The 15548-nt window shown below is 59.4% G+C and overlaps 1 protein-coding gene across 1 annotated transcript; it reads left to right on the top strand.

Annotated features, from left to right (window-relative positions):
- The first annotated feature begins 1293 nt into the window (after window positions 1–1293).
- IKBKE (inhibitor of nuclear factor kappa B kinase subunit epsilon) lies at window positions 1294–11027 on the top strand. The gene is made up of 20 exons (XM_062605629.1): window positions 1294–1448; window positions 2102–2242; window positions 2474–2603; window positions 2761–2942; window positions 3055–3215; window positions 3754–3864; window positions 4132–4311; window positions 4607–4809; window positions 5233–5297; window positions 5377–5468; window positions 5853–5954; window positions 6684–6759; window positions 6842–6954; window positions 7170–7246; window positions 7448–7487; window positions 8361–8462; window positions 9941–10037; window positions 10335–10438; window positions 10554–10625; window positions 10758–11027. The coding sequence occupies exons 1-20, from the start codon at window positions 1362–1364 to the stop codon at window positions 10789–10791; spliced, it is 2169 nt and encodes a 722-aa protein (XP_062461613.1). The 5' UTR covers window positions 1294–1361; the 3' UTR covers window positions 10792–11027.
- The last annotated feature ends 4521 nt before the right edge of the window (window positions 11028–15548 follow it).

The following is a 15548-nucleotide window of genomic DNA, read 5'->3' as shown; positions in this document are numbered from 1 at the left end:
GTGAGGGATGTGGTGCAGCAGCCCGAGCAGCCCATCCCCACTCCATCCCCAGCCTGCACCCACGCTGCACTGGTGTGGGGAGATCAGTGCTCCTGTGCTAGGACACAGGAGCAGCAAACAGGGCTGGAAATGACTTGAGGAAGTCACCCTGTCCCTTCTTCTTCCTGTCAGCGGAGCTGCAGCAGGATGGCTTCAATCAAAGTGATGTTTCGCTGGACCTTTGCAGGCTTCATCTTGTGAGGACGGGGCCTACAGACTCACATCGACCCCAGCCCGACACAACCCCCGGCTGCAGGTCCTGAGGCTGGGCACTGCAGGGGTGGGCCCCTCCGAGCACCCTGCATCCTGCTCTGCATCCCGCTCTACATCCTGCATCCCGCTCTACATCCCGCTCTGCATCCCGCTCTACATCCTCCATCCCGCTCTACATCTCGCATCCCGCTCTGCATCCCGCATCCCACTCTACATCCTCCATCCCGCTCTGCATCCCGCTCTACATCCCGCATCCCGCTCTACATCCCGCTCTACATCCCGCATCCCGCTCTACATCCCGCATCCCGCTGCCACGGAGCTCCCGGTGAGAGCGGTGCTGGCGCCGTGGCTCGGGAATGTCCCAGATCCACCTTTGCTCGTCTCTGGACCCTCGGGAAGCGTTTGCAGGCGCCAGGGCCGGACCTCATCCTTGTTCTAGCGCCTGGGGGTGTTTGCGGCTGGGGCAGGGCCGTTGGCTCCGTTTGCTCCCGCTTCCTCCCTCCGTTGCTGCCCTGTGCCCGGAGCCTTTTCACCGCCTCCGGGGCTGCTCCGGGGCCGGATGCAGAAGCCTCTGGACCCGTAACTGCAGCAGCGGCTCTTGGGGAGGGCTGGAACTGAACCCCAGGGCCCGGCTCAGCCGTGAGCTCCGCGGCAGCGGCTCAGCAGGAGCAGAGCCGGGTGCGATGCGGTCTCTGTGCCGGGGCTGAGCGCTGAGCGCAGCGCTGGGGGAGCCCCGTTTGGGTGCCCAAGGTGCAGACCCTGCTCCAGCCCCTCCGCCGCACCGCGGCACCGGGAGCGGTTTCCTCCGGAGCAGGAAGCAGCGGCGGTTCCTCCTCCCGCGGATGCTGCCGGGCGGGCTCGGCCTCCCCCGGGCTGTGCTCCCGGGGCGGGGAGGTTCCTCCCCATCGCGGCTCCTCTCGCTCTGCTCTTTGCGCCCGACTCCCGGCGCCGGGGCAGGGCTGGGGCTGCGCTCACGGCCCCGTCCATGCGCGGCCCTGCTGGGAGCCCGCGGGGGGAGCTGCCCGCGGCCGTGCGAGGAGGGGTTCGTGGCGGGGCGGGCGCCGGAGGGGTGACCCCTGTGCTTCCCCCCTGCGGCAGCGCTGCTGGAGATGCAGAGCACCCCGAGCTACCTCTGGAGCACCGAGGACTGCCTGGGCCAGGGCGCCACAGCCTCCGTCTACAGAGCCCGCAACAAGGTGGGTACGGATGGAAGGAGGGGGAGAACCCGGACCCGCAGCGCCCCGAGCCCCCACCCCTCCTGCCCCCTCTGCTGTCCCCCGGGAGCTCCAGGGGCTGCTCTGGGCTTTAACTTCGCTTCTCGGTTGGCTCCTTCCCTCCCTGGGGCTCCAGCTCGGGTCAGTGGGTGCAGAGCAGCTTTGGGGTGCTCTGGGGCAGGTCCCCTCCCGGCATTCCCGGGCATCGCAGGGGGAAGAAGCTGTTTTGGGGGAATGCCCAGAGGCTCCGAAGGCCCCGTCCTTGCCCATTTGCATGTTTCGTGCAAGCACTCACCAGGGCTGCACCCCCGGGCTTTGATGTTCACTGAGCAAGTTCCTGCTCAGCGGGGCGGCAGAGGCAGCGTTGAGGAGGGTTTGAACCCAGCCCCGTCCCACTGCGCGCTCCCGGCCTCAGCCCCTGCTGTAAACCTGATCTGGAGCTGGATGAGCAGGGGCAGGAAGCAGAGGGTGGTGAGGAGCAGCGGGGTGGCTCTTACAGCAGAGATGAGGGCTGCGAGGTGCCCGCGCCTTGCAGTGTCAGTGGGTGCGGGAGCAGGGAGGGAGCTGCTGGAGCTGCTCAGGACATGGATGGTGCCACCTCCTGCTCCCTCCTTCTCTGATCCCTCTTCTCCCAGAAATCGGGGGAGCTGGTCGCTGTGAAGGTCTTTAACAGCGTCAGCTACCGGCGGCCCCCGGAGGTCCAGATGAGGGAGTTTGAGATGCTGAGGAGGCTGAACCATAAAAACATCGTCAAGTTCTTTGCCGTAGAGGAGACAGTAAGTGGGGTCCCAGCCCCGAAACCCTGCTCCTGGGCTGCCTCCTCCTCCCTCTACCTCCACACCGAGCCTCAGCCCTTCAGCACTGGTGGCACTGGAGCACTCTGTGTGCCTCTGTTGTCCCCTGTCACCCTCCAGCCCTGCTTTGTCCAAGCAGGGACCCACCAGCCAAGGGAGGGGTGGAGCTCAGTGGGGGACAGTGGGGGGACCTCAGGGCTGCTCCCCGTGCAGGGCAGCAGCAAACAGAAGGTGCTGGTGATGGAATACTGCTCGGGGGGCAGCTTGCTGAGCGTGCTGGAGGACCCGGAGAACACCTTCGGCCTGGCTGAGTCCGAGTTCCTCATCGTGCTGCAGTGCGTGGGTGAGTGAGGGTCGCCCCATCACCGTGAGCGCAGCCTGGAGCTGGGAAGCTGCAGAGTGGGGACCTCGGGGTGCTGGCGATGGACGGGCTGAGCACCAGCTCCATCTCTTCCCACATTCCTACCTCTGAACAAAGCCCTCCCCTCCCGTGTGCCCAGTGGCAGGGATGAACCACCTCCGTGAGAACGGCGTGGTGCACAGAGACATCAAACCAGGCAACATCATGCGGCTGCTGGGGGAAGATGGGCAGAGCATCTATAAACTGACCGACTTCGGGGCTGCGCGGGAGCTGGGCGATGATGAGAAGTTTGTGTCTGTCTATGGGACAGAGGAGTACCTGGTGAGCACAGGGATGGGGCAGCCACGGCTCCTCTGGGCACCCTGTGCCAGCGCCTCAGCACCCTCACAGGGAAGAGCTTCTGCCCCAGAGCTCATCTCGGTCTCCCCTGCAGCACCCGGACATGTACGAGCGCGCGGTGCTGCGCAAGCCGCAGCAGAAGGTTTACGGCGTCACCGTCGACCTCTGGAGCATCGGCGTCACCTTCTACCACGCTGCCACCGGCAGCCTCCCCTTCGTCCCCTTCGGGGGCTCGCGCTGGAACAAGGAGGCCATGTAGGGACCGCATCCAGCCCAGGGCACCAGGGGCTGCGCTGCGGGGAGGTGGGACCCTGCGGGCTGCAGGGTGATGTGGCTGTGGCTCGGTGCACGCCAGCAGCACTGCAGGTCCATGGGCTGTAGTTTACAGCTCATTTAATCCCATAGAACCTGATGTGTAGCCCGTGGAGAGTGAGCATGTAAAGGACCCGTGCCCCATTTATCACATTTACCCTCAAAATGCATTCTCCTGACTTTGGAGCTGGAAGAGAATCACAGAATCCCAGGCTGGTTTGGGGTTGGAAAAGACCTTAAAGCTCATCCAGTTCCAACCCCCTGCCACGGGCAGGGACACCTTCCACTAGAGCAGGTTCATAGAAGTAACCAGGCTGGAAAAGACCTTTAAGATCCTCAAGTCCAGCTGTTCCCTCTGTGGATGTTGTTCTTTCCCAGCCCATCCATCTCTGCCCTTTCCCTCTCTGCTGAGCCCAAGGGACTCAGTGCCCAAACGGGCACCACTTGGCTCGCTTCAGCTGCAGGCAATTCCCTTCAACAGGTACAAAATCACCTCCGAGAAGCCTCCTGGAGCCATTGCAGGGGTCCAGGAGCAGGAGAACGGGAGCATCGTGTGGAGCTACGAGCTGCCCCTCACCTGCCGCCTCTCCACGTGAGTGCCTGGGCTCGGGTCCCACTGCAGGGCCCATGTCCTGGTGCCGTGGCTGGGGGTGCTCGCAGAGCACAGGGGGGTTAACCAGGGACGAGTTTCTCACCTGCGGATGTCAGAGCTCTCAGACCAGGCCTTTGCTTTACAGGCAGGGAAAAGGGATGCAGGGCAGGGGAGCAGCTCTGTCAGAGCTCAGCATCTCTCCCCAGCCCCGTGCTCAGCACGTTTGTGGCTCAGGGTTATGTGCAGACATCTCTTGTGCTGCCGCAGGGGGCTGAAGGAGCAGCTGGTTCCCATCCTGGCCAACATCTTGGAGGTGGATCAGAGGAAATGCTGGGGGTTCAACCAGTTTTTTGCAGAGACCAATGACATCTTGACCAGGATCGTGGTGGACGTCTTCTGCCTGCCACAGGCTTCCTCCCACCGCATCTACATCCACTCCTACAACACGTAAGGATGCCAAGGCTGGGTTAGAAGTTGAGCTCAGGAGCCTCAGCCCCGTCTTTGTGGGTGAACCTGGGGGAATGCCAGCAGTTAAACCAGCCTAAACCAAGCCAGGCTCAGACACTAACGGGAGCTGTTGCCCTTGGCACACAGAGAGCCCCAGGGAAGTTGCCCAAGGGGCTCTGCTGCCCTTGTGGGCTATTTTGCTACAAGAAGAGGGCAGCAGGCTGTGGAAGTGATGGAAATCCGAGCGCTCCTCTCGTTGCTTATTCCCCGTCCTTTCGTTTCTCCTTCATTTCAGTACCACCAAGTTCTTGGATGCTGTCTTCAAACAAACGAACGTAGCCCCTCACCACCAAGAGTACTTTTTCGAAGGGCATCCCTACGAGCTGGATCCGAACCTGCAGGCTCAGAACTTCTGCAGGACCACGGAGCACAGCCCTCTGACCTTGCTGAGCATCGCCGAGCAGCCGGAAGACGTGGTAGGAGTCAGATACAGAGACCGTGAGTACCGGTGCCTTGGAGGCGGAGCAGGGCACGCAGGGTGGGTGTGTAAGAGAGATTTGCTGAAGTTATTATCTCTGTGTCCACTAAGGGTATATGTATTTTATATATGTATATGTATACAATAAGGGCTCCAACGCACAGCAGGAGGTAGAGGGGTTTGATGCCGGATGAGGGATGCAGGATTAGGGGGTTTCAGGGTCAGTTTTCCCCTGCCATGCATGGCCACCCATCACAGCGGGCTTTGCAGGCGATTCCTGCGTGCACCCATGGTCTAAAACACCCCTGAGACCCGTGCTAAGCAGCATCGCAGCTGCTCCCATGCCTGAAACCCCGCGGGGCTGCAGGGTTTGCTTTAGGGGTGTGAGGTGTCCCCGGGGCTCCGGGCTGCATCCGCAAAGCCCCTTGACCGCATCTCCCCAGCGGCGCTCGAGTTCCCAAAGCTGCTGCCCAGGGTGGACGTGGTGGCCGACTGCAGAGCAGCCAAGGTAGGCGGGGGGGTCCCTGCGGCCCCGGGGAGCCCCGGCCGCAGGGGTGCGGATGGAGGCAGTGCCCGTTGCTTTGCAGAGCGCGGTGGGTGCCGTGCACCAGACCCTGCGCATCGCCCGCGCCCTGCGGCGCTGCCGGGAGCTGCTGGCGAGGGGCCTGCACTGGGTGATGTGAGTGCTGGGGCCGGCGTGGGTGCGGGTGCGGAGGGGGGGACCCGGCCCCTCACAGGTCATTGATGGGTTGAAACCACTCCCGGTTTTCCAGCCTATTCCCAACAGTGCAGGGGTTGGAACTGGAGGAGCCCCTCCCACCCCAACCCGTGCCATGGTTCTGTGGGCATTCCCACTGTCCTGCCCAATCCCTTCCTGTACAAGGCAGGACAGTGCCCAGTGGGTGAGACCCCCTGCCCAGGAGCTGCACCCAGCTCTGCATGCATCCAGCCCCCCATGTGCACATGAGGAGGCATCAGCTCCATCCTAACCCTGTGCGCCTGGCCCCGGGATGGAGGTCGGGCTGCTGGGGAGCACTGGATGGGCTGTTTCCTCTCTTGGCAGTGGGAACCTGAAAACGGAGTGCGTGAGGGTGCTGGAGCAGAAGACAGGGGCTCTCTCGGTGCTCTCCTGCCTGCAGCTCCCTGAGGTGAAGACCCCCGTGCTGTAAGTGTGGCTTTGCAGCCGCAGGGATGCAGGCGCTGGGCTGCGGCTGCTGCAGATGAGTTATGGGGCTCTCAAAGATGCCATTCAAGAGGCTGAATGACATTCAATGGGGCTGAATGACAAGGAAAGCCCTGACTGTCCTGGGCACCCATTCCCAGCCGTGCTGCCCCAGGAAAAGCTGACCCTGTTTTCTCTAAGCTATCCCATGGTTGGTTTGCATTCCAGTCCTGTTGCAGCAGAGCGTTCTTTGCTGCTGGGTTGCTGATCTTTTATTCCTTTCCATTTAGCAAGCCTCTTAATTTCCATCTCATCTAAAAAGATAGGGACACATGGTTCCCATTGACTTCAGCCGGATAACGCAGGGCTGGAGTGCCAAGAGCACTGATGCTGCAGCTGGATGCTGCTGCTTATCCATCCCTCCCAGCACGGGCTGGAGCAGCCTATTTCTGCTTAGCCAGCACTGCTCAGTGCTCTGCTCTCATGCCAGCTGCAGGGAGGCAGAAAACGCACAACATCTGAGCTGGTGCAAAGCCAGCGGGGATGAAGTGAACAATTTGGGAACAAATTGGGTGAGTTTGCACCGGATCCACGCTTCTGTTGTGGCTCGGATCCGCTGCCCTGGGCGCAGTTATTTGCCCACACAAACCACCCCAGGGACTCGGATGCTGCCTCCACCACAGAACTGTGCCTCTGCCTCACACCCTGCCTAACATCCTTCCTTGTCTCCAGGTACGAGGCCGCTCCTGCAGGCAGCGGGGTGCTGGCTCTGAAGGATGTGGCCATGGTGAAGACAAGGCTGCAGAGGGTGAGCTCTGTGCAGGGGATGAGCTCCGTGTGGGGCTGGGGAGCATCCAGAGCCAGCCCCAACCTCTCCATCTCCTCCACAGGTTGACGAGGAGCTCTCTCAGTGCTCTCACAGCATCTTTGTCTTCCAAGGGGCTCTCGATGGGGTTTTGGCTGAGCTGGTGAAGCAGGGGCAGGAAGTGCATGAAGACAAGAGGTTTGTGGCACCAGCATTCCCGAAATCCCTGCCAAAGCTTTGCTGGATGGAGAAGACATCGCTCCATGCACAGCCCCCATTGCAAACAGCTCCTAAGAGCCCTGTGCACGCACGTGTAATACCTGGAGCCAGGCTGAGGGCCGGGCTGGCTCCCCCCGGTGCTATTTTCACCCCTCTCCAGGGGCCTCATTCCTCCTTCCCCGTCCCTCTTCCAGCATCCAGCGGATCCAGTGCTGCCTGGAGGAGATGCAGCTCATCTACATGCAGTTCAGGAAGGCCAGGACCAGTCTGCGTAAGTCCCTGGGATGGCAGGAGCATCCCTGCGCTGAGCCGGTGGGGAACTGGGGCCCTGCAGCTCTCTGTGGCCGTGGTCCCAGGGGCTGCTGCCCTGCAGAGCCTTGGGGTGAGCTCTGTGGTGTGAAGATGCCCATTCCCGTTCCCTGGGTGGTGGACAGGAGAGCCTGTGCTGACTGGTGCTGCCTTCCCTCCCCAGGGCTGAGCTACAACGAGGAGCAAATACACAAGCTGGATAAGTAAGTCCCAGCCCTCTCCCCTTTCTAGGACCTGCCCCATACTGTGGCCAGGCAGATGGGGGGGGGGGTTCTGCTTGAATCCCAGTGGGATGTAAGATGTTCCTGGGTCGCTAACACTGGGAGAGGGACTGGGTTTGGTGGTGGTTCATCCATGCAGGACTTTCCACAGCAAAGGCTTTAAGCTAAAAGCTATTTCTGATGAAGAGGTGAGAAAACCCCTGGCCTGGGGTCAGGGTGGTGGTGTTGGGCCAACTCCCTGCACTGGGATGTGGGGATAAGCACATTTCAGGCTATTGCCTGCACAGTGCTTAGCTCGTGGCCATGTATTTGCTGAGATGCTGGTTTGGGAAGTGTCCCTGCCTTCATATCCACGTACCTTCCAATGGAAGTCAAGCGAATGATGGCTTTTGTACCTTTAAAAATCCTCCGTTTAGCTTCCATTTGAAATCAGGGGAATTTAGCACAACCAAGAAATCAAATGCACGCTTCAGTACGTACCAGGGCTGCTGAAGCTGAAGAGGCAGCTCCTTGAGCTTAATTAAAGCTTCAACCTCCACTTGGGCATTTGCCTTAAAGTCCAAGGCAAAGATTTCTCAGGAGTGCCCTTGGGATGGGGATGAGATGTAGATATAGATTAGATTGGATTAGATTAGAGGTAGATGGTAGGGGTGTTGGAAACTGGTCTTTTCCAACCCAAACCATTCTGTGATTCTATATAGATGCAGACCCACATCAAAATCCATTACTGAGCATCCAGCCCCTCTTTCTCCATTCAGGAGCCAGCTTTAGGTCTCCTGCCATGTGAACTGTGATGTTCATTTGCATGCATTTAAGGCAATACCAGTGTTTTCCTGCTCTTTTTTCTGCTTTTAGGGTGAATTTAGGCCATTTGGCCAGGAAGGTGCTCTTGATTTTCCAGGATGATTGTGTGGAGCGGTACAAGGAGGCCCTGGCCCTCCATGGCAGCAGCATGAGGTACAAGCCCCAGCCTTCTCCTGAGGTTTTAGGGCTCTGGTTTCTGGACATGGTTGGGATGGGAGCAGGGATATTGCATGAAGTATTGCCCACAAATCCCAGGGCTTCCAGAGTGCTCTTATCAATTGAGCATTGAGATGCAGATGGAGAGGATGATGATGGTAACTGCTGCGGAAGGACTCCTCAGTGGGTTATAAGACCCTGGTTCTTATCCCATGCCATGTATTCCTGCCCTGTTGTTTTAATGGATTGATTGTAAAAGCTCCCTAAACTTGCAGCTGGAGTTTAAGCCTCTGGGTTCTTCACTCTCTGATGGGGAGAGGTTATTTTATCAGGTCAAAATTGCCATAGAGACAGAGATCTGCTTAGGAGGAATGATCTCCTGCTAAAGGGTGCTTGGGGAATAGTGCAGAGAGCAAAGTGCCTCGCAGTGATTGAGCGCAGTCCTCTGCCTATTGCAGCCATGAGCAGAGTGAGGGGAGGCAGGCAGGGGACGGGCATGTTCCAGACACTGGATTTCTATTGTCAGGTTGCTCTTAGAGGAGCATCCATTCCCCTGGGCTGCCGGTGCGCGTGTACGGAGGAGGATTTTCCGCAGTGCTTTAGAACCGAACCCAGGTTGTTTCCCTGTCTCTGCCATGGAGCAGCCAGGAATTGCCTGGGGGGGAATTGAGGGTGGGATTTGCGAGGAGGAGAGGGCAGCGTCTGCCCAGCCCTGCCCCGTCCCTGCCTCCCTTGTGTTTTGCTGGAGTGGTTTTGTGCCTGGTTTCCTGCCCTTGCAGAAGGGGCACCGTGCGTCACCCCTGCCCGGCTATAATTGACTCTTCCTCCAGCCTGAGCTGTCCTGGGCTGGGCTGGCACCAGCGCTGAGCTCTGGAGGTGGTTTGCTGGGGGCTGGAGGTGGGACCATGCACCTGAAATAGCCTTTCCTTTATTACCCCAAACCGAACCTATTCTGAGCCAGCTGAGGCCCCTCCTGCTGCGTGGCCGGAGGAGCAGCTCCCTTTCCCACTCTCCCTCAGGACTTTGCTGCTGGTGGTGTCTGGATAACCTGGCCTCGGTGGCTGTGAGCAGAGCTGCAGCCGCGCTTGCAGCCCTGTTGTGACTCGTTTGCTTTCCTTTGGGGCTTTAACTTCGATCCAGGAAGGTTTGCAGAAAGCAGTAAATTGGATTAAACCACACAGAACTAGAACAGAAATACACTATATTAAAGAAATAGAACCATTTAGTGTGAGGGTGCTGAGGCGCTGGCACAGGGTGCCCAGAGAAGCTGTGGCTGCCCCATCCCTGGCAGTGCTCAAGGCCAGGGTGGACACAGGGGCTTGGAGCAAGCTGCTCCAGTGGAAGGGGTCCCTGCCCGTGGCAGGGGTTGGAGCTGGAGGAGCTTTGAGGCCCCTTCCAAAACAAACCGTTCCATGATTCCATGATAAGGATCCACACTGCCGATGAACGTCAACTGGGAATTCTGTTGTTTCTAGGAAAGTCTGTGAGATAAAGAAGCATCTGAAGAGGCTCAGCAACCGCATCAGCGCCTGCAGCGTGGAGATGATGCAGTGCCAGGACTGCCTGCAGAGCGTAGGTGCCCATGGGGGGTCCCACCCAGGGTGCTGCTGCACAGACCCCCCCTTCACACCCTGCCCACCCTGTGCCTGAGCACGTGTGTTAAGCAGGGACCACCAGGGTGCTTCTGAACACCTTGCTGCAGTGCTCTGGGGGGGATCCACACTGAAGATCTTCCCTATTTGAGCAAGGATGGGGAAGAGCTTTGGCAGCGGCACCACTGGTCCTGAGCACTGCCTGACCGGGGTCCAGCCCTGCAGCCCGGGGTCAGACCCCTGCCTCGGGGGCTGCTGAGCCTCTCCCTTCCCGCAGGCTCTGGACAGGCTTCTCCAGCCTGAGCAGCAGAGCTTGGCCCCGGTTCCTCCTGCTCCTTCCCCTGTCCCTGGGAGCCAGGCACACCAGGACATGGCTTTCCGGTGAGCTGAGGTCCTGCCGTGTGTGATCCATGGGGTGCTCCAGCTGCCGGAGCTGCTCCCATAGGGAATGGGAGGCTGAGCAGCACCGGGTAAGGGGTGGCTGTGTCCCTGGCAGGATGCAGGAGCTCCTGGAGCAGATGAGGTCAGTAACTTGTGATCTCCAGCTCAACAACAGCATCATCGAGCGGTGAGTAAGAGCGCGCAGGGACGCTGCTCCTGCCCCTAACCCCAGGATGGGGCGGTGGGACCGGGTGGGCTCCATGGGTATTCATGAAGGGTTCCAGCATGGGGAGCGCAAGCACAGGTTCTGTTCCTGCAGGTTACGTGGGGCTGCCCCAGCCCCTGGTGTTTGAGACGTGGTGAGCTTGCGGCTGCTGAAGCCAGCAGCAGCGAACACTCGCAGCACTTTGGGTCCAGGGCGATGGAGACGTCTGATGTTCATGTTGGAGGAGCTCTCTGTCTCCTACCTCTCCCCTCCAGCACTTTTGCACCGTTCACCAGTGCCAGCTTTGAGTGGCTTGAACACCCTGAACCTTTGAAAGTTTGACCAGAAAATAAGATGGTTTGGGTTTTTCTTTCCTTTTAAAAAGTGCTCGAAGGACTTCATGTTTTTCCAGCTTCTCTGTATCACCATGCCTGGTGGTGAAGAGGAAGAGGCTAAACAGCTAAATTCTCTTTTGCCCTCTTGTTATGGGATTACTCCCACTTTTAACATACTTCTGGTCCCTGGAGTGGGCATGAGGGATGCTGAGACTGGATCCAGCCCAGGACAGCTCCAGCACTGGGACGGTGGGAGCCGCAGACCTCAGCCTGCTGGTGCTGCCACCTCTTCTCCCATTTCCCCCTTGGGTTTGGGAATAGGAAGCCAAGGGAGGATTCTCGTTTTGGGTATGTTTCTAGCCATGTAACCGAGTCCTGTGTGGATGCACGTTGTCTCCAAACAACCCTGCACTGAAACCCTGGCTCAAGCCAGCGAACCTGGGGGTGCTACTGAATGCCAAAGCACAATCCCAGATGAGAGGGCTCCCACATTCCCCTCTCCAGGGCAAGGGAAGGCAGGGATGCTCCTTTTTACTTCAGGTTAAAGGGGGAGAAGCAGCCACCCCTGCCATTAACACAAGGTGAAAGGATGGATTTATCTGTTTCTTGACCTTGGGTTTCATGAGGAATCATAACTGAGTCATCCCCATGCGGAGCAGTGATGCAGGAAGTCCGGGGTTGCGGGAGCATGAGCAGCAGAGGGTATCGAGGAGCTCTTTGTGGGCAGTCGGACACGTGTCCCCTCCATCCACCTCTTCCTGCCTGTCCCCAGCGTGACTGATGGGTTGTCATCCCAATCCCTCAATCCACACCCTGCAGAGCCACAGAGGGGAGCAGCATTCCCAGGCAGCAGCCAAAGCCGGGCAGGGAGATAACCCCCTCCCAGCCAGGCTCACGTAGGTGTATTTACACGCTGGGGACTCCCGGCAGAAGAATGGGCTCTTCCCACCCCTCCTTGGCACACATCAGGGCAAAGACACAAATCTCACAAGGGCCTGCAGGGACAGGCCAAGGGGAATGGCTTTAACCTGCCCGAGGGGAGGCTGAGATGAGCTCTTAGGCAGAAGTCACCCGCTGTGGCTGGGTGCTGGGCTTGGAGGAGGCTGGAGCAGGGACCAGGAAACGAGGGCACCAGCAAAGTCCAAGGCTCACTGCACCTCCGAGGGCTGGATCGTGCATCTGGAAGCAGAGGCTGAGCCATCATCTGGGCAAGCCAATGCGTCTGACTCAACAGCAGCAGGGATGCTGAGGGTGCCTGCCTGGACCTGCTCCTCCATAGAGAACACAGCTCCCGGCTCTGCCCTTCACCTTTCCTCCCGTTCCCTCGCCTGCCTCTTTGCTGGAGGTGACACACATCAGGTAAAGCAAGAGCCTCCAGCCGAGTCTGGGCCTGCCCTCACCATGCTGCTTGCCCAGAGGCATCGCCAGCACCCCACCTGAGAGAGGACAGGGCAAGGGGGAGCCTGCCGTGGATGCTCCTCACCTGCACCACGGCAGGAGTTGGTTCCAGCCTCTGCTGGGAGACCTGCGGGCCCCTGAGGCAGAGCAGTGCAGCCCTGGAGCTGAGCGTCTTGCTCTGAGTTCAGCAAGGAAGCAAACCAAAGCAGGAGCAGCAGCTCCAGGGCTGTGCCTGGCTTTTCCTGCCTGTCGGAGCAGGCCAAGCACGCCCAGGAAACCTTCCCGAGTGGAATTTGGCACCAAACTTCCCCATCCATTTTAACTGTAAAACCCAACATCCTGGCTGTCAAACCCAGCCACTTGCAGCAGCAGAGGTGGAACGAAGCCATCCCTTAAAAGCTTTTCTCCCACATACTATTTTCTAGGATTCTCCTCGTTTTCCAAGGAACATTAGTTTTAATCCAGCTCGAATTCACTGACATCCCCTGTTGGAACAGGGCAGGGAGCCCAGGCAGGGTGTCCTGCCACACTTCCTTGGATTCAGTGGAGCTGCACTGATTCATACCAGCTGAGAGCTGGACCTGGGACATGTTTGGCTTTGGTAAAGAGGGATTTATTTCTTGGCAAAAAGAAAAGAGAGGTTTTGCTAACAGCCCTTGTCATGCTTCAACTGCTGTAACAGCAGCTGCAAAGGGGACTCCCGGAATCCAAATGAAACAGGAACTTTCCTGCCAATGGTAATTAGGGAATTTTTCCCAGATTACTTTAACCCTTGGCCTAAAAGAGCTTCCAATGGTGTCAGCCCTGAATGCCTGCAGAGGCAGCTGAGGATAACGACTGTGCCCTATCTCCATCCCATGTGAGCCCAAGCATGCGGTGTGGACAGAGGGTACTACATTTATTTGCACTGGAAGCCAAGGTCTGCAGCTTTCACAGCTGGGATGGCCCTGGAAGAGCACATGTCCAGAATGGCTTTAGCAGGTTCCCAGCCAGACGCCGGGTAGATCTTTGCTCTCAGAAACATCACTTGCTTTCTTGCAGGTGATTTCTTACACAATGAACGCTCTGTGGAGAGCACAGGATTAAATCCCAATCGGGGGAAACAATTTCCCTTCCCTGGGAATAAATCTGCTGCTGTTCTCAGGCAGGAGCAGAGGATGTGTGAAAGTGAATCAGGGTCCTGAATGGGGAAGAAAAAGACGCTCCCCAAATGAATCTTGCTACTTAGCACGGAACAAAACTAGGATTTTCCAAGCTGTGTTATTCCTCTTTTGGTTTGAAGCTTTTATTAGGGGCTGCTTATGGCATTAGTCCTTTGTAACTCAGAGCCAGTGTTTTAATCCAGGCTTCAGATTAGAATCCTTGAAAAGGATTTAGACATCCTTGGCTTATCCTGTCCTCAGGAATCCATGAGTGACATCAAACTCAGCTTCCCATGAGCCCAGAAGCCGGGGTGCACACAGCTCCATCTGGATATAGGGAAAAGGGAAAATGCATGAGGAAGAGTTTCTTCTTACGGTTCACAGCACAGCACAGATTTCCTCACCATGCAGAATGCACTGTTCTGTATCTTTTTCAGTCCGCTTGCACATCACTGCTTTCACATGTACATCTCAAACAGCATCAGACGCATCCGTGTGAAGATGCACCTCGTCAAACTCAGTGCTGTGAGTTTGACCATAGCAGAAGCTTGCGCCTCTCCCAGCCGGGGGAAGGTGTAATGATGACGGGGGACCCTCACACCCTTGTGTTCAAAGGAGGAGGGAGGGAGTCACTTGATAATCAGCGCATCGAGGTAGCAGAGGACCACCGGGTCCAGCCACCCCCAAAAGCTCCTTTGCCCAGGGGAGAGGTTTGCAAACCAGCGCTGGAGCCTGCTCGGAGCCGCTTCAGAACGTGGCCATCACATCTTCCCTTTGGCATTTCCCACAACCACAGGAGCCTCATCAGGGAGCGATAATTGCCTCGGCTCCTCCGCCCTCAGCACCGCCCCAGAGGAAGGCGCTTTGGCCAGGTGGGATGGGAGCGATGCTGGGGTGGGATGGAGCCGACGCTGCAGGGAGCCCGGCGGCGATGTGCGCCCTGCCCTGGGTACGGAGAGGGGGGATCCTTGTGGGGAGAGGTCCCTGGAAGGGCGGGGATTCCCACGGGGGTGGGAACTGCGGGGAGGGGAATGCCACGGGAAAGGTGTCATGGGTGTGAAGGGGATGGCAGCAGCGATGGGCTCCATGGGGCGGGGTCTCCATGTTTTAGGGGGTCTCCGCTGGTGGGGTCCCCCAGCAGGGCCGGTCCCGGTCCCGGTCCCCAGTGCCCAGCCTTGTCTCCTCCCCCGGGGCCGGTCCCAGGCGCCTGCGCTGCGTTCCCGTGGCGTGGCCGGTCCCGGGGCCGTGCCCCCGCCCGCTCTCCCTCCCTCCCTCCCTCCCTGCGCGCCCGCTTCCATGCTCCGGCTGCCGCCCGGCCCCGCACGGTGATGGGCGGCCGGTCCCCGGGGAGCCCCGGCGGGGCCAGGGCGGTTCGGCGGCGGCTGCGGCGGCGCAGCGGAGCCCCGCGGCTGCTCCCCGACGTGCGGAGCATCTTCGCGGCACCGCGGGAGCCGGCGGAGCGCGGCCGCGGACACCGCTTCGCCCCTCGGCCCCCGCGCCGCGGCTGGTGCGACCTGTGCGGGGAGGCGGTGCGGGAGCGAGCCCTGCGCTGCGAATGTGAGTGCTGCCCGCGTCCTGCCCGCGTCCTGCCCGCACCCCTGCCCGCGTCCTGCCCGCACCCCTGCCCTCCCCGCTTCCCCCCGCACTGCAGCCCCTACCCGCACCCTGCCCGGGCTCTTTCTCCCGCAGCGGCAGCGCTGGACCCGCTCTTTCCCCCCCGCTTTGCCCCGGGTCCCCAAAGCCCCGCTGCAGGGACCTGCAGGGAAGGGCTCCCCCGCACCGGGATCCTGGGGGGGGGGGGATCCCCGTCCCCCTGGATGAAGGGATCTGTCCGGAGCCTCCCGCAAAGGGACCACGGACCCCGGGCGAGGTGAATTGATGCGGGGTGGGCTCGGGAAATGAAGTTTTGGCAGGAAATGGGAGAGTATCACGTCCAAGGCGAGGCTGGCAGCAGCAGGTCTCGGTGAGCAGGAGGAATTCGCGTTTGCAAAGCTGTACGGTGAGGTGTAAATTCCTGTAGAAGCAGGAAA

The sequence above is a fragment of the Pezoporus occidentalis genome, unplaced genomic scaffold (assembly GCF_034315485.1).
Source record: "Pezoporus occidentalis ecotype Australia unplaced genomic scaffold, CSIRO_AGI_Poc_V1 ctg92, whole genome shotgun sequence".
NCBI lineage: Eukaryota > Metazoa > Chordata > Aves > Psittaciformes > Psittacidae > Pezoporus > Pezoporus occidentalis.
Note: the sequence above shows the minus strand (reverse complement) of the source record. Positions and strands in the feature narration are given on the sequence as shown.

Bases quoted from the DNA above. Each gene is read 5' to 3' on its own strand.
- IKBKE (XM_062605629.1), top strand. From the start codon at position 1,362: ATGCAGAGCACCCCGAGCTACCTCTGGAGCACCGAGGACTGCCTGGGC. The intron at 5,469-5,852 runs GTGAGTGCTGGG...CTCTCTTGGCAG, and splicing joins AGGGGCCTGCACTGGGTGAT to TGGGAACCTGAAAACGGAGT. The intron at 6,760-6,841 runs GTGAGCTCTGTG...TCTCCTCCACAG, and splicing joins TGAAGACAAGGCTGCAGAGG to GTTGACGAGGAGCTCTCTCA.